This window comes from Microcebus murinus, chromosome 7 (genome assembly GCF_040939455.1).
Source record: "Microcebus murinus isolate Inina chromosome 7, M.murinus_Inina_mat1.0, whole genome shotgun sequence".
Classification (NCBI taxonomy): domain Eukaryota; kingdom Metazoa; phylum Chordata; class Mammalia; order Primates; family Cheirogaleidae; genus Microcebus; species Microcebus murinus.
The window spans coordinates 78505458-78529370 of NC_134110.1; the positions used below are offsets into that span (position 1 = coordinate 78505458).

The 23913-nt window shown below is 40.1% G+C and overlaps 1 protein-coding gene and 1 long non-coding RNA gene across 2 annotated transcripts in view; one reads left to right on the forward strand and one right to left on the reverse strand.

Moving 5' to 3' along the window:
- The window catches only part of ZBTB10 (zinc finger and BTB domain containing 10), a 38595-nt gene extending 20301 nt beyond the window's left edge, over window positions 1–18294 (reverse strand). The window contains exons 1-2 of the mRNA XM_012740021.3: window positions 17199–18294; window positions 3703–4591 (exon numbers count right to left, since the gene is read on the reverse strand). Coding sequence (XP_012595475.1) covers window positions 3703–4591; window positions 17199–18167 — 1858 coding nt within the window. The 5' untranslated portion in view covers window positions 18168–18294. The remainder of the gene's footprint in view (window positions 1–3702; window positions 4592–17198) is intronic.
- Window positions 18295–18328: 34 nt separating this feature from the next.
- LOC105857583 (uncharacterized) lies at window positions 18329–22837 on the forward strand. Its single transcript, XR_001147749.2, has 4 exons — window positions 18329–18479; window positions 18592–18792; window positions 19371–19527; window positions 21509–22837. It is a non-coding gene; the product is annotated as an uncharacterized LOC105857583 (long non-coding RNA).
- The last annotated feature ends 1076 nt before the right edge of the window (window positions 22838–23913 follow it).

A 23913-nucleotide genomic window follows, 5' to 3' on the forward strand; every position in this document is an offset into this window, starting at 1 on the left:
GAATCCCAGCAGTAAGTCAAATTAACAGATGTTAGATAAAAGATCTAAATAAAATCCCTGACAGCGAGGGGTGTATCTCCCTCTTTCAATCTTTCTGAGGCATCTGAACACTAGCATTAATATTATGCTGCATTATTAGAACTGTGGTTTACTGTGGGGTGAAGACCCCAGAGAAGTCATAGTTCCTACAAGGGATCCACAAATCCAGATATGCCAAACATTGTAGACTGAACAATTCACTATGATTTTTCAGATGTTTGCTACAGAACTTCAAGAGCATTTATTTCACTGAAATTTTTTTCATTATTTTCTCAATGAAAATTATAGTCAATGATGTAGGTGTTCATAAAAATGTTTTAAAGTTAAAAGGGACTAATTTTTTAAAAGATAGGGACCTAATAGTTTACAAGTTAATTGCAAGGTTTTAACATAGGACAGTCCTAAATATGAAACCTGCCTCTCTTCAGTTTACCCACCTTGGGAAAAGCCTTAACCTTGGTAAATAAAGGCCCACTGTATTCTATATTGGTCAGAACTTGTAGAGTTAGAGTCAATTCTGTGTATTTATCACAAAGTGGAAAGAACAGCATTTAGCCTAGAAAAACAGGATTTTGTGGGAACTTTTAAATTTTTTAATATTTGAAGGGTTATCAAGTAGACTAGAGGTTAGGTTTAGATTACACTACTCAACATGGCAGAATTAAGAAATTACAGGCCTGATGAGGTGGCTCGTGTCTGTAACCCTAACATTTTGGGAGGCCGAGGTGGAAGGACCACTTGAGGTCAAGTGTTCAAGAAGTTACAGAGAAGCAAATTTTGGTTCAACATAAAATTACTACCTAATAATCATAGTCACCATACACTGGAATATAGTCTGCTGAAGAAAGTCTTTATACGTATTCAAACAACAACAACAAATTCTAGCTGAGACTAAAAAGACCATCTATCTTTTGGTACAAAGTATAGCACTGGAAAACTAATATAAAAATAACTTCGATAGTCTTTCAGAATTTTAAATGGGATTGAGATGACCATAAGAGTTCTTGTGCTTTTATGTTTGTCATTTAATTTTCATAACAATCCTATAAAATAAACACCATATTTTAATGAGGAAACTGAGGATAAGGGGTTAACTTTATTTGATCATGGATCAGTGTGGTTAAGTAGTAGCACACTGATTTTCAAATCTATTATGTCTGACTCACTTTAGGCTCATTTCACTATCTCCTTGGATCTCAACCTTGATTCATAGAATTACCTGTAGAACCTTTAAAAATTTCAACATTCAAACCAAACTGTATACCAACTACATTGCATTCTCTGAAAAAAGAAATCCAAGCATTATGGTTTGCAATTCTTCCAAGGGATCCCAACTTGCAGCCATGATTAAGAAACACTGCTACATATGAAGTACTGGCAATAAAGTTTTTTGGTTTTTTTTTTTTTTGAGACAGAGTCTCTCTTTGTTGCCCAGGCTAGAGTGAGTGCTGTGGCATCAGCCTAGCTCACAGCAACCTCAAACTACTAAGCTCAAGCAATCCTGCCTCAGCCTCCCAAGTAGCTGGGACTACAAGCATGTGCCACCATGCCCGGCTAATTTTTGCTATATATATCAGTTGACCAATTAATTTCTTTGTATTTATAGTAGAGATGGGGTCTCGCTCTTGCTCAGGCTGGTTTTGAACTCCCGACCTTGAGCGACCCTTCCGCCTCGGCTTCTCAGAGTGTTAGGATTACAGGCGTGAGCCACCTCGCCCAGCCAATAAAGTTTTATTTTAACATAGCCTCGGTTATTTATTTACATATTGCCTATGACTGCTTTCAAACTACAAATGGCAGAATTGATTAGCTGACCTTATGATCAACAAAGCTGAGAAATATTTACTGTTTTACATAGCCCTTTACAGGAAAAATTTGGCAGGCCCTGCCTCTATGACACCCTAACAATAATGCTCTTATATATAACACCCATTTCCTGCCACCAAATAAAGCTGGATTTAGAGGCTCTAAAAAGTTGGAACACAGGACTTCACTGATCAACCAAATTTGTAAGTTAAGTGAAGTTCAGATACCAAAATGGCATCTATGACATAAAAATAAAATTATGTTTTATAAGATGTGAAAGATACTTGCTAACAATTGCTACTAATGTTATTTTTGGAAGTATGCATTGTGGTTCAATATTAATGTTTTGTTTTTTTTAAAAAAAACTCAAGTTATACGTGGCATCAATTTTCAAAGTCTTCTAATTATTAATAAGTAAGCAAATACAAAATGCTAGCTAAGGAGTCTGTCTACCCATAATACTTTATTTAACTTCCTCAAGGGTTTAATAGCTAAAACTTGATGTAAAGAACAAGAAAAAAGATCAGCAAACAGTATTCATTATACATACATGCATATTTTTACACAAGTTAAAATTTCTACCACTGAAAACTAAGTCAAATCTAAAGAGACAGATGAACCATTTCACAGAATTACTATGGCACATTTTGCCCTCTGGGAACCAGTGATTCTTCTTAACAAAATGTATTCCATTCTCAGATGACCAGCATAATGTAAATCAGACACTGAAAAGTTATAGTGCTTTGAAGCAAAACAAACATTAAATCACGTATGACAGTGGTGGACAAGCTTAGGGTATGCATAGGAAACCTCAAAACCCACTGAGCTGCTGTTTCAAATAAAGACAGGCCCAGCCAGATGAAACTAAAGGTAAAGAAAAGTTTCAAATCTATTTACATTCTTTAACAATGATACTCCCCCCAACTCCACTTTTTAAAAATTCTCCACCCATCAATGTGATATGCTGAGATTCTTGCATACATGTTTGGGGGAATATATTAAAAAGAAAGATCTTATAGGTCTCTCTCTTAAATAAGCAAAGGTGATTGAAAATTAGAAAGTGACAATGGACAAATTATTCCAGCTTCTGTAAAATTTGTGGTGAGAATAGTAGCTCTAATTAGAATACTCTAATCTTATAATTTTGCAAAATTCTATGAAAAACTTAAATGTTTAAATACCAAAAAAAGATCATTAAGTGTAAGCAGAGACGAAAGATCAAGAAAGTCAAAGAGGCCGGGCGTGGTGGCTCACACCTGTAATCCTAGCACTCTGGGAGGCCAAGGCAGGGGGATTGCTAGAGCTCAGGAGTTCGAAACCAGCCTGAGCAAGTGCGAGACCCCATCTCTACTATAAAATAGAAATAAATTAATTGGCCAACTAATATATATATACAAAAAATTAACCAGGCATGGTGGCACATGCCTGTAGTCCCAGCTACTCAGGAGGCCGAGGCAGCAGGATTGCTTGAGCCCAGGAGTTTGAGGTTGCTGTTGAGCTAGGCTGACAGCGAAGGCACTCATGCTAGCCTGGGCAACAAAGTGAGACTCTGTCTCAAAAAAAAAAAAAGTCAAAGAACTACACATTCAGGGAAGTCCATATTCCTTAACAATATATGTGATGCCTGGTTATTAATAAAACTGAAGAAACCTAAACATACAGGCCTAGAGAAAAGACAAATAAAATATACCAAATGTTACGTGATTCCCCTCTTTTGTAAACATTCAAATTGAGTATTACTTTTATAATAAAAATTTCATTAAAATATATTTTAAAAATATACTTTGAGATTGCATCCCACTAGAATTAGAATAAAAACAGATAAAACTGAAACATCTTTGTATATACAATATTTACCTGGTTCTTCTTTGATGAGCAGCGTATTTTCTTCTGCATAGGCAACAGGTGGCTGGATCACTGAGCAATCTTCTAAATTTGTTTCATTATTAGGTGGTATATTATAAATAAATCTCTTTGTAGTTTGGTTTTTCCTCCTTGTTTTGCCAGTTTCTTGAATCCCCTGGGATCCCATATTATTCCAAATAAACACTTTTGTTTGACCTTCAGATTCATTTTCAGCCATTTCAGGAGATCCATCCTGGACCCAACTACCATCATTCATTTGGTAGTTTTCTATTTGGCTCTCCTCGACATTACAACCATCATTTTCCATTTTTACATTACTTGCCAAATTGGTAAGATTCCGCGTTGCCCAAAAACTGGCAATTTTTTGATCCCGTGATGAAGACAGACCATCTCTATTAACTGGTTTTCTATTATTGTAGTCCACAACTACAGATTCTGGAGCTTCTGATTTCGGGCTTATATTTAAGGCATCTCTAATGAAATTTCGGCAAGCTTGGACAACTTCACTCATTTGAAGATAGCTGGCCACTGCCATCACTTCAATGGCATTTTGGCTTGTGAGCACCAGGTTACCAGAATACAAGAAGTCCAAGATAACTGAAAAACCTTGAACTGCAGCAATATCTAAATGGGTAGTATTGTTTTGGTTAGGGATTTCTTTGTTTGAAAAGCAATATAAAGTCTTAAAGAAACGGCTGCCTGCAACCAGGATGTTCTTATGAGCTTTAAAGATTTTTCCGCTTACCACGATGCTGACATCACAAAGAATACCTTTCTTTCTCTGTTCATTTAGTTGTCGCAGAAGTTGATAGCAATAAGAGTTCTCATTTGGCCTACTATTAATGTCACAGTACCCCTCCTCTGATGTTATTTCTGACTCCTGTAATTAGATGAAAAACATTAACATTATATTTTATTTACTTTTTTAAAGCCCCCAAACTAAGGAAAACAAGTATCAACGTCAAATTTTTAAAAAGCACTAATCACATAAACTAATTTGTGAGTAATCATGTATTTTGATGTTGATGTATGCATGATCCCAAATATTGAAAGAAATGGAGTGAATAGCATGGCACAACTCATGGCTACAGTAAGAAAAATCAAACATATCTGATTGAGAATCAGCAGTATCTCATTTAAAGAATAATATGCATCATATTATTTTCAAAAATAAGCTAAGGACATGAGTTAAAAATTATTTAAAATTAAAATAAGAGGCAATTATTTTCTTAAGAAAAGAAACTTTCATTTAATAGGAATCTAATTAGCTTGCTTTATCTCTGATAGGAAAGCAGCAGTCTCCTCTGATTGAACTTAAAATATCCAAGTTATAATACACTAAGCATTATCACCCTAACTGACATTAATAAAAAAGTAAATTTTAAGTCTTGGCAAACACTGAAATCAAATAGCTTAGGTCAATGAAGTTAATTAAATCTGGCCAGAGATAAAGTTAAGACCCTAAGAGGAAAATCTGCTTCAACTATAAGGATATCCAGTTATGTAAATTTACCAACTTTCAAAATGCCTTATATCTTTTTAAGGTCATAAATACTATACAATGAATAAAATTCCTGAATTCTAAATTCTTAAATGTTTATAAATTTTGCCTCTTATCAATCATACTAGCATTCATTATAGTTATAGTAATTTCCTATAAAACAACTGTGTGATAAAACAATAAAAAATAAGAGTATGATCTAGATTTCAGGCTGCTGCCTATACCACTTATTAACTATAGGTCCTTGGGCAAGTTACTATCCCTGAGTATTTTTCCTAATCCATAATAGTATTATGTTATTACTTATAATTAACAACTTTAGGCTGAGGCAAGGTGGCTCGAGCCTGTAATCCTAGCACTCTGGGAGGCCGAAGCAGGATTGCTCAAGGTCAGGAGTTCAAACCAGCCTAAGCAAGACAGAGACTCCGTCTCTACTAAAAATAGAAATTAATTGGACAACTAAAAAAAAAAAAAAATATATATATATATAGAAAAAATTAGCCGGGCATGGTGGCTCATGCCTGGAGTCCCAGCTACTCGGGAGGCTGAGGCAGCAGAATTGCTTGAGCCCAAGGAGTTTGAGGTTGCTGTGAGCTAGGTAGGCACTCTAGCCCTGGGCTACAGAGTGAGACTCTGTCTCAAAAAAACAACGGCAGGGCGTGGTGGCTCACGCCTGTAATCCTAGCACTTTGGGAGGCCCAGGCGGGCGGATTGCTCAAGGTCAGGAGTTCGAAACCAGCCTGAGCGCGACACCGTCTCTACCAAAAATAGAAATAAATTAATTGACCAACTAAAAATATATATACAAAAAATTAGCTGGGCATGGTGGCACATGCCTGTAGTCCCTGCTACTCTGGAGGCTGAGGCAGTAGGATCGCTGAGCCCCGGAAATTGAGGTTAAGTTTTAAAATTTTTCATATTCTGGAGAACATTCATTGTACTTTACAGAATAAGGTACTCCCCAATTAATAAAATAATTTTTTAAAATTTTTTCATTGGCATAAAACATTAAGTTAAGCATAGGCCATCTTTATAAAATAATGAAATATATACCTACACATGGATCTATGATTTTATAAGCATGGAGAAAAACATGGAAAGATGTGTACTAGAGTGCAAACACATGCTGAGAGGATTGATATGCTTAGAGAGAAGAGAGGAAGGGGTATAGGGAAGACAGGACTGCAAAAGAATTCTCAGAGAAACAATATTCCAAGTGATGGACTTCTCAACAACCACAAAATTCAATTTAATCCAATCATGAGTATGGCTAAACCTTTTATTAGCTTTACTTCTGAGTCCTAGTCTGGAGGCCATACGCACAATAAATCCCAATTCTCTGAAACTACACCACAGTACATCTAGGAAGTTTTGTATGGCTTTTAGGTATGAGAAGTCAATTGCAAGAACCAAAATATTTTCATGTGTTTCACTGGGATAATGTAACAGTATAGACAGCCCTGCAAATCTGGAATATATGATCACTAGAGAATGAAGCATGTGAAATAGAGAATTTCCTTTCATTTTTGACTGACTCTTAGTAGCCCTGCCCCAGCCCTTCCTAGTGCCTCAAGTGCATAATGCTCTTACACCACACCCTCTCGTGCCCACCATACCATACTAAAATGTTCCATGCTCTAAATTAGCTAGTTTCTCCTACCAAAACACCCAAACCTCAGCAAAAACTAGTAATAGTCAAGGAAGGAGTAAAATAATCAAACTCCTTCCTGAGTAACTCCCATATTTTTGTTTTGGGGGGGGAATGAGGGAAAAGGAAGTGAAGTAATAAAGAGTTTGTTTTATATAACCTAAAAACTTATATACAAACCAACTTAAAACGCATTTAGGACTTTTAGGAATATATCAAAAACTAAAATAATACTTAAATATATAATTACCGCTACAGTATAACTTTCTATAAAAGCATCAACATTGTTCACTTGGACTCCCTTTGAGACTATTTGAATAAAATTCATTAATTTGCCCATGCTCTACAGAAATTCCAAACATGAGCAACGAATCTTGTTTTAGTGTACAGGCCTTACACTAAGCTTTGTTATGCATGCTGTACCTGACCAAGTTAATTTGGTTCAAACTTCTAATAGGTACTGCAGTGGACATATGAATACTGACAAGAAGCAAAACTTTCAACACCGAATAAAATTTAGCACCACATCCATGAAGTGTTTGTAGAAGCAGTGAGTTAGTATTTACGGAGTCAACAACTGCCTCAAGTTTGTATATCAAGCAGTCAAAAACACTTTAAGAGGTAGAAACGTCTAACTGTAGCAGTGATCCTAGGCTATGGTCACTGTACTTAATTTGTTGGTCCAGTCCCAATTTGTAAGATTCTACACTTTTATCATATCAAATGCCCTAATTTTTAAAAATAACTCATGCATCTAATCCAAGTAATTGTGTATAAAAAAAAGAAAAAAAATAACTCATACAAAAGACTATCCACTAAAACATTTGCCCATCCTATTTTGACACAAACTATACAAATCAAACATTATTCAACCACTATCTATTCTCATTACTATTGTACAAGAACATAAACATCCCCTGCTTTTACAACCAAAAGCACCAATTTCTTTTTCACTACTGATTAAAGCACTATGCTGTGTTTGTAGTAGCTATTAAATATGTCCTTCAAAAATGAGGGGTTTCTAAGTCAAAAGTATATGTACTCTCCAAGGAGATTATTATTTGATGGTTTGGGTAAAACAGCTAAATAAGCACAGAGCGTTAAAATAAAATGCCAATATTATTTGTTGAACCAAATAAATTAAATTCTTAGTACTAGACACAAAAATCTTAAAGTAGGTTCCTAATAACTCCTGAGATGTCTGCCTCTTTGATTTCCTTCTTTAATGTTCTATGTCCACTTTTAGTATACTGATAACATTAGGTATCACTAATAAGAAAAAAATACTGGTAAAGAGGCTGAAATATTTCCACAACTAGTCTTTTCAAATGTGAAGGACTTTTTCTATCCCCTTTCCCAAAAAGGAAAACATACTTATCCTAGACATTAATCTAAACTGGCTAAGTAGGATTTTAAGGAATTTTACTTCAAACCTAAATAGGAAGTGAATTTTTTCATTTGTGGAGATGCCCTTGCCCTTAAGTAAAATCATAATTTAGTTTGAATGAAACCTTAGTAACAAGTCTTCCAAAATTTAGATACTATAGAAAGTGTCTATTTAGCTAAAATCCTCATAACCTATGTCTCTTCATATTCAATTCTAGATGTAGGCTACAAAATAGCCAACAGTTTACTCATAGGAAGATGCTCTCAAAAGTTTGAAGAATCCTTATTACCACTGAAGTTTAAGCCAAAGTGGGGGGAAGCTTGAAAAATCCCAACTCTACTCATTAATAAGCATTAATTGAATGCCTACTTTAGCCTGGGTCTACACTGAGAACCAAAATGATTTGCTTCCTCATTTGAAGTTACTGCTTGTGGGAAAGACTCTTAAGGTACTCAAGAGTATAAAACAAGGGTGTCAGAAGAGAGGTGTGTATAATCTAGTTTTTTTGTAGGTGTGAGGATGCCTTTTGAAATAAAGGAGACCTGAGCAGAGCTTTAAAGGATACAAAAGTGGGATGGAAGGATGAGCACTCTAAACAAATGAGACAGCATAGGAAAAAAAACCTAAGATGATCCAGCATCTTCAGAATTTCAGATTTATGAAAGAACTGATTTTAAAAAACCATGAAATGCAAATATGCACTTAACCACACTTTTCAGAGGTAAATGTCCATCATTTTCAGATTATAAAAGTGATAAGAATGCCCCAAATGATTAAGTACCACTTCTACAAGCACCTTAGAGCTTTCAGAAGCAGAGCAGCTAGACTGGATTATCAGAGAGCAGAGGTGACTGCAGCAGCAATGTAGGGCTAGGACTAGTATCAGAGGACTAAGTCTGCAGATATTGTGACCAGTTGGGAAGCTACTGTTAATAGTGCAACGCTTTTGTAAAAAAAAAACAAAAACAAAAAAACAAGGACCTTAATTAGAGAAGATGGATATCAATGGCCAAGTGAGACAGAGCCTAGAAAAATCATCTCAAATGTAAAACTGGCAGAAATTCAGTGATGAAACAGACATAAAACAGGGAGAAATCAGAGTTTTCAGCATTCTAGCTTAAATAACTAGATAATGCTACCTACTTGTAGAGAATACAAGACCACCAAGTCTCCCACTCTTCTGTGGGGGAAAGGGAGAGAAGCTAATAGTTTTCAGTAATATAAACTTCAAACAGCACACCTATAGTCAATCTACTAATGATAGAAAAACGCCCTTTAGCTAAAAATCAACACGTAATTAATATTTACTTCCCTACTCAGAATTACAGTCCTTTTTTGATTAATAGATTAGCATAAAAGCCATTTCCAACACAAACAAAGTGTAAACTAAAAGCATTAAAAACATTAAAATAAGGCGACTTCTGGGCTCCCCCCTCTTGGGGCCCCAGAACCTCGTCCAGAAGAAAAAAACCATCAAAATCATTACATTTGTAGCAGCAACCCACTGGAACAACTGTACTGGAAGAACATAAACATTTATTTACATTTCCAAACCCAAATTTTAGAAAAAAAAGTCATTTCCTAGGATATGAGGACAAACAAGGACACAGCAAACATGTCAAATAAACACCTGCTAGTGGTACTAATGAATTGTAATAGTTGGGAGAGAAAGACGGGAAGGTCTCCTTTTCAGTTTTCTGGTCACTTCTACGTCCTTGAGTAATGGCATCCTCTCTGGTGGTTTAAGTACTATCTCCAGAAATTCTAATTCTGTAAGTGTGAGGGGGAGGAGAATGGAAGGGGAGGACTTCAGGTGACAACATCCAGCCAACCAGTTCTCTCCTCAAATTCGAAACCCACACATACACTATGCAGATGCCTCTAAATAACATACACATTTGATTATGATTCTCCCCTGCTTAACAACTGCCATTGTTGCCCATTTGTATAAAATGCAATCTTTTTTAGCACAAGAGATCCTCCAGGATCTGGAGTCTACCTATTCAAACTTGATTTTTCGTCTTAATCAGCAACCAAATTATCCACTGTCTCAGATACATCAAGATACCATTTTTGGCCAAGCGCGTGGCTCATGCCTATAATCCGAGCACTTTAGAGGCTGAGGTGCAAAGAATGTTTGAGGCCAGGAGTTCTTAACCAGTCTGAACAACGTATCTTGTAGACTTCGTCTCTACAAAAATAAAAGTTTAAATTAAGCTGGGCATGGTGGTCCCAACTATCCGGGAGGATCACCTGAGCCCACATTCTGCGAGCTATGATCACACCAATGCAATCTGGCCTTACAGATCAAGACCGTAAAAGATAAAAAAATAAAAAGACACCATTTTCCATTTCCCTCATGCTGCTTCCAACTGCACTGCCTGAATGCCCTTCCCTCCATGGTCAACACGTATTCATTTAACACAATTAAATTCAAGAGCCAGTTACAAGCTTCCTCTTTGCAGGAGAACTGATCACTCCCTTTACAGTCTTCACCCTGAACATATTGCTAACATGCTATCTGCATCATTTTATTGTCAAGACTGTCGTTCCCAAGGCGGGCAGATTGCTCCAGGTCAGGAGTTTGAAACCAGCCTGAGCAAGAGCAAGACCCTGTCTCTACTATAAATAGAAAGAAATTAACTGGCCAACTAATATATATAGAAAAAATTAGCCTGGCATGGTGGCATGCCTCTCTAGTCCCAGCTACTTGGGAGGCTGAGGCAGTAGGACCACTTGAGCCTAGGAGTTTGAGGGTGCTGTGAGCTAGGCTGATGCCATGGCACTCACTCTAGCCTGGGCAACAGAGTGAGATTCTATTTCACCAAAAAAAAAAAAAGAAGACTGTCGTTCCAAACTAGACTACAAGTTCCTTGAGGACACAGAGAATGTCTTATTTATGATTTTATCTCCAGTTCCTTGCATCAACCTAATATACCATAATTTAAGAGAAAGAAGCCAATGTCATATATACAATAAGATTTAGTTGGACACACTACTAAAAATTTGAAAAACACAAGCTCTTACTGAATCAAACACAATGAATAACAAATATGAGTCTGTAGGCCCAGTAAATAAATTAATAATATCTATTTCTCCTAAGCGAAAGGTCTTTTAGATTTTTTTTTCTAAATTGTTAAAAAAAATCAGCCAGCCAGTCAACCAATATACCTTTGGGATTTTTTCTTTTTTGAGACAGTCTTACCCTGTCGCTCTGGGTAGAGTACAGTGGCAACATCCTAGCTCACTGCAACCTCAAACTCCTAGGCTCAAGTGATCCTCCTGCCTCAGCCTCCAGAGCAGCTGGGACTATAGGTGGCCACTACCACACCAGGCTAATTTTTCTATTTTTGGTAGAGATGAGGTCTGGCTCTTGCTCAGGCTGGTCTCAAACTCCTGATCTCAAGCAACTCTCCCACCTCTACTTCCCAGAGTGCTAGGATTACAGGCACGAGCCACCCCACCTGGCCAGGGACTTACTTTTGCCAAAAGCAAAGGCTAGTAGATCTGCCTGACCTTCTGTTTGCTCCAGCTGCTGATATCAACATATGCCAATGAGTAATATCAATCAGATCACTGGTCTGAATTCACGATTTAATTTCTGGAAAGGTTAACTAAATTTACAACAATACAATTGGGTGCATGTTTTAGGTTTAGTAAAATAGAAGGAGTTGACACAATGTGTGATTTAAGGTATGAAAATTTTAAAACTGGGTAGAGAGTGGTCTAAATGAAGACACAACGGTAATTACTGTTATTAAGGCAATTTTCAAGGCCTCTGGGCCAAATGGTCAAAGCCTGAATCAGCAAATCATTGAACTTGACTGTGCAGATAGTCAGTTGTTACTCAAAACTCTAAACTGTCCCTCACATCCTTATAAATACAGGGATAACTCTGAAATAGAACGCTCTGAACACAGCTTCAGAAAATGTGTTTTTAAAGTCTCTCCTATGAACAGTCCTTAATAACCAAGGTCCAATTAACAAAAATAAACTTTTTGGTCACCACCAAGGAATTAACAAAAATTACTTTTCTGATTCTTTTCTGATATACAGAAAGCTTAAGAAAGGCCCGGGCATGGGGGCTCACGCCTGTAATCCTAGCACTCCCAGAGGCCAAGGTGGGTAGATCATTTGATCTCAGGAGTTCAAGACCAGCCTGAGCAAGAGTTAGACCCCTCTACTAAAAATAGAAATTAGTTGGACAACTAAAAATATATAGAAAAAATTAGCCAGGCATGGTAGCGCATGCCTGCAGTCCTAGCTACTAAGGAGGCTGGGGCAAAAGGACTGCTTGAGCCCAGGAGTGTGAGGTTGCTGTGAGCTAGGCTGATGCCAGGGCACTCTAGCCCAGGCAACAAAGTGAGACTGTTTGCAAAAAAAAAAAAAAGCTTAAGAAACCCTTAGTGACATAATAGTCATGCACTGCTTAACATGGATTCCCACCTGAGAAATGTGTCAATTTCATTGTTGTGCAAACATAGAGTGAGTGTACTTGCACAAACCTAGATGGTATAGCCTTATAGCCTACCACATACCTAGGCTACATAGGATAGCCTATTACTGCTCCTAGGCTACAAACCTGCACAGCTCACCTCTATACTGAAGACTGTTGACAATTATAACACAATAAGTATCTGTATATCTAAACATATCAAAATGTTAAAAAAAAAGGTGCACTAAAATATGTTATAAAAAAATGGCATGCCTGTACAGAGCACTTACCATGAATGGAGCCTGTACGACTGGAAGTTGCTCTGGATGAGTGAGTGCTGACTGAATGTGAAGGCCTAAAGACATTACTGTATACTACTATAAATTTAAGCTACACGGGGCGGGCGTGGTGGCTCACGCCTGTAATCCTAGCACTCTGGGAGGCTGAGGCGGGAGGATCACTCAAGGTCAGGAGTTCCAAACCAAGCTGGGCGTGGTGGCTCATGCCTGTAATCCTAGCACTCTGGGAGGCTGAGGCGGGAGGATTGCTCGAGGTCAGGAGTTCGAAACCACCCTGAGCGAGACACCCCCCCACCCCGTCTCTACTAAAAAATAGAAAGAAATTAATTGACCAACTAAAAATATATATATACAAAAAATTAGCCGGGCATGGTGGCGCATGCCTGTAGTCCCAGCTACTTGGGAGGCAGAGGCAGGAGGATCACTTGAGCCCAGGAGTTTGAGGTTGCTGTGAGCTAGGCTGGCTGACGCCACGGCACTCTAGCCTGGGCAACAAAGTGAGACGCTGTCTCAAAAAAAAAAAAAAAAAAAAAAGAGTTCCAAACCAGCCTGAAACCCCGTCTCTACCAAAAACGGAGAGAAATCAATTGACCAACTAAAAATATATATACAAAAAACTAGCTGGGCATGGTGGTGCATGCCTGTAGTCCCAGCTACTTGGGAGGCTGAGGCAGTAGGATCGTTTGAGCCCAGGAGATTGAGGTTGCTGTGAGCTAGGCTGACACCATGGCACTCACTCTAGCCTGAGCATAAAAGTGAGACTCTGTCTCAAAAAAAAAAAAAAAATTTTTAAGCTACAAGAAATATTTTTCTATGACTTTATGATATCACTGGGCAATAGTTTTCAGCTCCATTATAATCTTATGGCACCATCATAGTATGTTGCAGTCCATCGTTGATGTAAACATTATGCAGTACACAACTGTACTGAGACTTGGCCAAACTCCTCAAAAAACAGGCCTCTTTAAATGAAAAATAAAAATAATGGGGAAAATAAAGGGAATAAAGTTCTCCTAGCCACGAACTGAATTCTTGCCTCAAGAATTCCAGAATTCTCATTTCCATGTTTTTAAGACAAGAGAAAGCTAATGCAATATATACTTTGTGAAGCTGAGAATGATGAAAAATAGGCTCAGAATGTTCAAAGAATCTGACAGCCAAAGTCTCTGGAGATATTTTTTTAATAATTGATTTGCTTTCTAGAATCGAGTGTTTCCGTAAAGGTGGCCACAGGAAACATCTTGTTACAAATACTTATCTACAATAAAAATAAATAATAATGATAATAAATAATGGCAATTATTTTCTAAGTGGTTATGTGCTGGCACATATACTTTGCATACATGAGGAAACTAGAAGTTAACTAACTTGCCTGCCAAGACAGTAGAGTATTAGGACCCAAGTCCCCCTGACCTTAAGCCTAAGAATGCTCTTACAGGCTGTGTTATACTGCCTCCTACAGGTAATCAGAAGCTGCAGGGCAACAAAAAAATTGAACTCTCCCCAAAGGAATAAAATAGACCAGGAATCTGTCACTCATTAAGACAAAGGGATATGTAGGTGGTACCTGAGGTTGATAGCAAGATATAGCCCCAAACTAGTTAAAGTTATTATAAGGAAACTAAAATGATTAGGATCAATTCAAAGTGGAAACACCCCAAATCCAATCAAGGTCACCAATACAAAACAATTGAGTAAGTGATGGTAGACAAACGTGACTTACTAAATTGTACTGTCCTCAATCTAATGAGAATGTTCTAAAGGAGATGGCCTGAAAATTATATTCAAAGGGAATTTTGGGCCAAGTGCACACACCCTAGGTAATAGGAATATAACCAAGCGATATATTCTAATCCAATGAGACAATGGAATTTTTAACACCGATTAAATATGTGATATTAAGAGATTAATTTGGGGAGGTGTAAAGATGCTATTTTTTGGCCAGGCGTGGTGGCTCACGCTTGTAATCCTAGCACTCTGGGAGGCCAAGGTGGGAGGATCACTCAAGGTCAGGAGTTCAAAACCAGCCTGAGCAAGAGCTAGATCCCGTCTCTACTAAAAATATAAAGAAACTGGCCAACTAAAAATATATATAAAAAATTAGCCGGGCAAGGTGGTACATGCCTGTAGTCCCAGCTACTCGGGAGGCTAAGACAGAAGCATTGCTTGAGCCCAGGAGTTTGAGGTTGCTGTGAGCTAGGCTGATGCCACAATACTGTAGCTGGGCCGACAGAGTGAGACTCTGTCTCAAAAAAAAAAAAAAAAAAAAAAAAAAAAAAAAAAGAAAGGGAATTTCAAGAGGGAAAAGAGGAACAAAGGCACAGTTCAGAGGTCAAGTTTGGAAAAGGTTTTACCTAGCAATTCCATGATCCAGATATATGCCTAGGGGGAAGGATACACCTCAGCTAAGTCTACCTTAAGGTTATCCAACTAATTCCCCTTCCTCTGATTTCAGGTTCACTAAGCAGCTAACTATAATTTGCATTCTCACTCAAATTTGCCTACAGGGAGAGAGTATGCTGATAAGGAGTAACTGGTCCACAGTAGATTAAGAAAATTCATTCCAATTCTTTTTTAAAAATTTTCTAAATAACCAACCTACTATTATTTGAAAAATTAAACTCATTTTCACAAGTCCCCCACACCTCCATCATCTTTATAAATAACTCCAGGAATATTACCTAACCGTTTAAAGCCTTAGATTCCTCTTCTGTAAAATGGGAACAAAAATATTTTCCAGAGTAAATCAAATGTGTGTTTGGCACAGAGAAAACAAGGAAATGTTAGTTCTATCTCACTCCACTGTCCAAGCTCACAAAGCTAGTAATTGCAGAAAGCTGAGATCTGAACCCAGATTTACTACAAACCCATTCCTTTTCCATTACGACATTCCTTATAGGCGCTTAGTCTCAGTAGTCACCCTGACTTTTAAGAGTTAGGACAACTTACTAAACTTTTCTGGGCTTTAAAGATATATAAGTGACCTTCCTTGTAGGACTTAGGCAACTAAAATTTATGCAAAACAAAACAAAAAACTACTGCATTGTCCACTGGGAAAAAAATAACCCTGTGCTTTAAAGTTAAAGCCCTGACTTCTGAGAAACATGGGTGCTTTATTGGGTTACTGGTGTGCTTAATTAACTCTAGTATAAGTGTGCTGAACAGCAGGATCACTCCAATAAACTAATATTTGAGTTAACTTTCTAAAACCAGTGACTGGCTACCGATACAAAAGAATGAATTCCATCTACCACCACAGGTAGTCTAAGTCGTAAAAAAAGACTGATCAACATCTGTTTGGTTTGAAAAGATATCAAAATAGTAAGGCTACTTACTATCTTTAGTCTAGATAGGTTAAAACAAGGACTAAGGAACTAAAGTACAGCTTACTTGTTTTGTAAGAAAGGACGTGGGATTTTCAAAGAGTTTGGTAAATAAATTGCCTATCAGTCCAAATCAACTACTTGATGCAAATGAAGTTCGCATCAAGCATTTCTAATGCTAAGTTTAAAGTACTTAATGTAAGCTGCATTTATAAGAAACTGAAAAGGAACGATATGAAAAAAATCTCAGCACAGAAATCTGGGTAGAAGTGAAACAAGCAAAACGACAATAATTTAGCAAAAAGCCCTGGTAATAAAGTTCAACACTTATGAATTTAGAAAAATTATTCACAAGAGAAAGGAGTTCCAAATAGCTTCCTCCTCATTTACATATTGCTCTCATATCTCACATTATCTTGACCGGACATAAAGAATTTTTTCGGCTGTTTTCCTGAAAGGGTTAGCGTTAAAGGTTAAGGAAATTGTTTAATCCATTCTTCAAAGAGTTGCCAGATTTGACTTCCACCAGCACATTAAACATCTATTAACATAAAGCAGCTTCTCCAAAATCACAGCTAATAAAATGACCGCAAGTCAACCTTTTAGGTTAAAAACTTCAACCTCTCTTTCTGATTCAATCTGATAAGCAAGGAAATCTGAGTCATAAAACATACTTCAGCGCTACGATTAGAAAATTGTCAGTCCACCCCCTTTCCCCCAACACACACACAACTTTTGAAAACTTGTGTCTCAGGGTTTCTAAATCCCCATGCTTATGCTCCCTGCACCTCTCAACTGGAACGATGCCTTCACCTAGAAAAATGGTTTTTTCCTTCTTTTTGCTGCTAAACCTTTCCAAAAGATCTCAAGAAGTAGGAGCAGGATATACTGTACCTGGGCGTTGGCTTCGTGGAGTTTGTGCTCGGTGGAGACGTGGTGCCTCAGCAAAAGGGTTTTCTTGTAGTTGCGGGTCCCTCGCGAAAGCTCATCATGCCCCAGTTGGGGAAGATCCACGGTCCCCCCATCCGCAGGGGTCTTTTGGCACCAGCCGCAAGACATAAGGCCAGTATCCTTGGAATAACGCAGCCAGGGAAAGTCCTTGAGCCAGGAGCTCTGGAAGGAGCACTGTAGCTTCTGCATTAAAGACTTGGGCCGCGCGAGCGGGAAGTGCTGGACAGTCTCTCCTTCGCCAGCTCCCACCCCGCTGCCCTCCACTTCGTCCCCGCCATCGCCGCCCGACCGCCTGCTGCTGCTGCAGCTGCCGCCTTCCGCCCCGCTGCCGTCGCCCAAGCTCGCCCCCTCCTCCTCGTCTTCGGTGCTGTCGCTCAGGGACGCGCCGTCCTGCATCAACTCCTTCCCCTCCAGCGCGTCCAACTCCAGATCCACAGCCGCCGGCCCTCGCCCATTGAAATGCCTCAGGCGCCACGCCGAGGTCTCCGGGCGGCCGCGGCTACTGCCATTGTTGCCGAGACCCCCGCCGCCGCCGCCTCCTCGGAAGGCCAGAGTCCGACGGTTCCTTTCCGCTAACAGGGGGCCCCCCGCGCCACCGCCGCCGAGCGAGGTGGGGCCGCCCGCGTCTTGGGGGAGCAGCAACTCCTTGGCTTCCTCGGCGGCCGCCCCAGCGGAGGCCTCCAGGTCTTGGGGCTCCAGGCCCTCCAATTCCACTTCCTCGTCGGCCCCCCGCCCATTGGGCTGCTGAAGCGCTGGCGGCGCTGCCGGCGGGGGCTGTCTGGGCTGCGGCTGCTGAGCCCAAGCTGAGGCCTCCCCGCCAGCGTTATTGTTCGTGGAGCCGCCGCCGCCGGAGGTGACCAACCCGCCTCCTCGGAACGCCAGCGTCCTGCGGTTCATCTCACTGAACGACATGGCGCGCGCCGCCGCCCGCTGCCCCGGCTCGCGCGCGGCCTCGGGCCGTGTCCCGCGCGCTCCCCGCGGCTCCCCCTGCGTCTCGATCCCGCCCCCGCCCCCGGCGTTCCGGTCTCGCGGGGCTGGGGCTCGGCCTCGCCCTCCTGCCCCGCCGCCGGCTCGCGCTCGCTCCCGGGACTGCCGCACGCGTCCGCCGCCGCCGCCGCTGCGGCCGGGCCGCCGCCGCCTCCGACCGCTCTCGGCGTCCTCCACCCCCGCCCCGCTACGCTCCGAGCAGCGTCCCGCGCGGAGAAGGGGGCGGGCGGCGGAGAGGTGAGGAGCGAGCCCGGGTCGCGTGGGGCCTTCGAAGTTGAGAGGCGGAGTGCGGGGGTCCCTCCGCTGCCCCCTCTTTAAAGCCGCGCGCACACACCGACCCTCCAAACAGATATCCTTCCTCCGGCGCGCCGACGAGTCCCGACGCCACCGCGGGCTTCCGAGGCGCTGCGGACGAGAGGCACGTTAAACTGCTGGGCTCCGCCACATAACGAACCGACAATAAAGCCGGCGGAGCGTTTCCGTCCGACCAGGCCCTGGCGGAGGTCGAATGGCAAATGAACAACGGACCGTGCGCCCACAATGCACCGGGGTAGCAGTAACCGCTGGAGGGGGAAAGGGTGGGGGCCGGGCTGGGGGAGGGGGGCTGGGCTTGGGGCTGGGCTGGGGTGGGGTGGGGTGGGGGCGCCTGGGGACCGGGAAAGGGGCTGGGCCGCGCCTCCGGCCTGGGGGCGGGGGTGCGGCCGCGGGGAAGGAAGTCGGCGGAGGGGCGGGGGACAAAAGGCCGGGCGGCTGGCCGGGGGTCTCGGGGAGGGGCGGGCGTGTGCGGCCGGGGCCGGGCTGCGCGGAGCACGAACAGCTGGCGAGTGTCAGGCTCTGGCCGCCTCCCCGCTGCCCACACGCACCTACCCGTGCCCGGGACGCACATTTTCCTTCTCTCGCCACGAGTTCACCTGGGACTTTGCGAACACTGTGCGGTGGGAGCTGCGCTCCAGCCCTGTCATTCGCCGGGGGTGGGCGGCGGTGCCCGAGGAAGTGAACTTATTTTGTTCCTTCACAAAGGCTGGACCAGGCGCTGCCTCTCACGCGAGGCGGCGACCACCGCCGGCACCTCCTGCGGTGCGCCGCGCGAGGCAGCGCCTCAGGTCCACGGCGATCATCTTTTCGCAGAAAACGCACCGCCCCGAGTGTCTTATTGCTGTGATGAAATGGAAATTTAAATAAAAGGTCGAACACGTGCGTTCACTGGGAAGTATTGACATGGGTGTTACATCACCAGCAGCCAATCAGATAACTCCAGTCGTGTTTATACTTCTACAACCACCTTGTGAGTATTACAGTATGTCATAACGTTATAAATATTAGGCAGGGTTTTCCCCAGAAGCGGGAGGAGTCTGCCTGCACGGAGGTTGTGTGCGGCTCCGACGATCAGGGCTTTAAAGACAGGGATTAATTTTTTGAGACTTTTTAAAACTGTTTACATTGCACGTGCAGTTTTAGATTGATTAAGAACAGAATGAGCTGGAAATGGAACTCCCATGATTATAATCTCAGTCGATGTTTTTCAGAAAAGGCAGGGTCGTATTTAAATACATCAGAAAGTTCTACCTTATAGAACTCTTCGTTTTAAAATTTTTCATGTTCTAAATTTAGCAAATACTAATATGTTTAGACTCATTCACAGATTCACACTGTAAGGTGAATTTTATGTTACTTTTGTTCGAGCCTATTTCAGGTAAAAAAAAAAAGATGTCAAACTATGGAGTGGCTTTTTACCCTTTTAAGAGATATATTTATCAGAATATATTCTAATCACAAACTAATATAAAGTATGTTCAAAGTAATTGTTGAATTAAAAAAGTAGGGTAGGGTAGTTTTTTTTACATTAATGCATTTGTGCATAGAAAAAGTAAGAAATATATTAATACAGGAACTCATTACAGTTATAGATTATCTAATGGGAAGAGTTATATTAGAGGCTTGAATCTCCTACATAATATATTAATGTAGGATTATATGTTTTATGAAGAGCACACCATACAATTTTTAGGCCCTATCATTTTATAATTTTTATTCTCCAGAAATATTTTCCTATTTTAAAAATAAGAGTAAAATTAAAACTTTGTATAATATTGTATGTTTTTCAAGATTAACTTAAAAACAAATTTTTTTTTTTGAGACAGAATCTGGTTTTGTTGCCCAGGCTAGAGTGACTGCTGTGGTGTCAGCCTAGCTCCCAGCAACTTCAAATTCCTGGGCTCAAGCAATCCTGCTGCCTCAGCCTCCTGAGTAGCTGGGACTACAGGCATGTGCCACCATGGCCAGCTAATTTTTTCTATATATATTAGTTGGCCAATTAATTTCTTTTTATTTATAGTAGAGATGGGGTCTTGCTCTTGCTCAGGCTGGTTTCGAACTCCTGACCTCGAGCAATCCACCTGCCTCGGCCTCCCAGAGTGCTAGGATTACAGGAGTGAGCTACCAGGCCTGGCCTGTCTTAGCATTTTTTAATGGTCTAAATACATGAATGCACATCCAGACTCAAATATATTGATTGCATAGATTTATTCAAAACAACTTTCATTTAATTCACTATAATTTTAGTACCCGTGTAAATGAGCAGTGTTGTATCTCAAACAAAAATATTAGTTCTACTTTATAGATAGAATTTTTATGTAAAGAATGATAAAACTACCCTGCCACAAAAAGATTTGGGCTTTGAGTTATTTTTCCAGTAATAAGTGTATGGTTACCTATCTGTATTGTCACCCAGCCACCAGTGATCAACAGCTTGAAATTCTGCTATAGGTCCTCAGGATGGTACAGTTGTAGATATTTTCCTTTTTGTACTGCTTTGTGTTAATTGTTGGAAAATTGAAGAGTCTGTGATCTTGACCTAATTTGTACCCTAGAGAAATGAGAGAATTCTGACTACTGTGGCTGTGTATAACATGTACCACAAATGGAAGAATATGTTAGTATAATAGTAATAACACCATGCTTTGTCCTCAGTGCATTCCTTTAAAAATTCTAGGCATTTTGAAAATAAGTACCTTTATTATATTCTAACCACTACAGGCTTCTCCCCATTAAAAAAAAAAAAAAAGGAAGAGTTACTGAGTTAATTACTTATTTAGTATTAAGGTGATGGGAAGTGAAAATGGACTTAAGAATTTTTATTTCTATTTCAAAGCCTGTTTTCATTCCACAACTGTTAAATTCAAATCTTTGCTTCTTCTCATCTGGTGTCCTTATTACATAATAGGCATTATATAAATTCGTACTAATGTTATTATTTTTCTTTCTAGTGGTGCCAGAATTGACTGAAGACATTTGGATCCATAGTGGTGTTAATTGTGTCAGAACTGCGTTTTGACACAATTCTCAGACATATATCCTACCTTATGTTTTGTAAAATCCATATTGTATTCTATCTGGAATTTTGTTTGAATATGGACTGATTAGGCATGAATGACACTAGATTCAAGTAATACAAATAAATGACTTAAATTCTAGGACCACTGAACTAATGGCCAAACAGTATCAGTAAATGGTGTGGTCTGTGTGTGTGTGTATGTGCATGCCTATTTATGCACTATTTATGTATTTATCATTATATATACATATGTGTATCCAGTTGTCTTCCACTATACCCCAAAGGGAGATAGAGTCAGAAACAAAGCTCAAGGTGATAGTAATCACAAATCTCTCAGAATAGTCGGTAACAAGGGAACTTTGAGTAATAGAAGGGGATCTCCTATTCTATAAATGGAGTTTTTAGGGATTCCCCAACCCCTTCCAGTCTCCTACTAGCAAGCAGGGATGTGTTCTCCCCGATAACCCCTATCTTTACTGTTAGGGTTCTACCATATTCAAGGGAATTCCCCCTTATGCTTACCAGGGGAACCCCTCAAGAATGGGGCATCCCCAACCTATTTGTCCCCTAATTTCACTTTAGCCGATGTAAAACTGATGTAGGTTACATTTGGTAGTGTCTCACCATAACTCTGTGAGGGGGCTTAGCTCCCATACCTGGCTTAGCTGATCACTGATGGTCAAACCTAACTGTTTACTGCCTTGGTAGACATACTTTGCCTCCGTCAGTGTTTTGCCTCTTGGGTTTCTAGGGACAATGGCCTATGATCCTGTCTGTGGGATTGACATGGATCATCCACCAGAAGTACATGAGATAGAGACTGTCTTACACTTTCCACCCACTTCCCACCCCAGGCCCAGCTTGGCATATAGTAGGCAATTAGTAAATGTTTGTTGAATAATTTACTATATCTTCCCTTGCAATGTCTTGGCAAGCAACCTTTTCTTCTTTTTTTTCCTTGGGCAAGTAAAAAATATTCTTTTTAAAGGTATCATTAATGTTTCCATTGCATTTATATTCAAAGCAATAATAATCATGGTTAAATGTAAATAATATTATGTTGTAAGTGCTATTTTCTGTGTAGCTTACAGTGAATTTAATTTGTACAACCTCCCTGTGATTTAAATCAAGGTAGATACTATTATCCTTACCAGATGAGGAAACTCAGGTATAAAAAAGATAACCAATTTGCTTGACTTTTATTGAATGAAGCAAAAGTTTGTAAGGTTGCAGATAATAAACTATGCGTGATACACTGTAACGATGTTATATCTGTGTAATTATAATTATAAGCTATGCTAAATTTTAAACGTTCCTTTTCAAATATGTTCATAGGAGAAAAGAAGGAAGATCAACATTTATTCCCAGTACCCAGAATTAACCACTTTTGTGTAAATATAATCTTTTTCTGTGCCTAGCTAAAATAGGTTTTTGGTGTTTATAAGTTGGAGCCTAGCATTATTTGTGCTTTTAGTTATTAGTATGTTTTAATATCACTCAATATTTTCAGTATTGTTATTTTTTTAATTTCTATTTATTTCTTTTGAGATAGAGTCTCACTCTTTGCCCAGGGTAGAGTGCCATGGCGTCAGCCCAGCTCACAGCAACTTCAATCTCCTGGGCTCAAGCGATCCTGCTGCCTCAGCCTCCCAAGTAGCTGGGACTACAGGCATGCGCCACCATGCCTGGCTAATTTTTTCTATATATACTTAGTTGGCCAATTAATTCCTTTCTATTTTTAGTAGAGATGGAGTCTTGCTCTTGCTCAGGCGGGTTTTGAACTGTTGACCTTGAGTGATCCTCCCGCCTGGGCCTCCCAGAGTGCTAGGATTACAGGCGTGAGCCACCACGCCTGGCCTCAGTATCATTTTAATTACTATGTATTTAACATAATTTGATTTAACCAGTCGTCCATTGTTGAACTTTTGTTTACAGGTGATTTTTTTTGCCACTATACATAATACTTTAGTGAATATCCTTGAAAGTAAAGTCTTCTATATGTTTTTTCTTTTTCTTTTTTTCTTTTTCTTTTTTTTAAGAAATGAGGTCTCTGTATATTGCCAGGCTAATCTTGAACTCCTAGCCTCAAGCAATCCTCCTGCCTCAGCCTCTCAAAGTACTAGGATTATAGGTATGAGCCACTGTGCCTGGCATTGTATATTTTTAGGATAAATTCTCCAAAGGGGAATTTCTGGGAAAATGAGTGAACATCTTATAAGCAAAGGGTTTTTTGTTGTTGTTGTTGTTGTTTAAGTGAACTACAAAAAAGAAATCTGGGATATGTATAACAGACTTAATATCAGTGATATACACAGGGCTTTTATCAATTAAAAAACC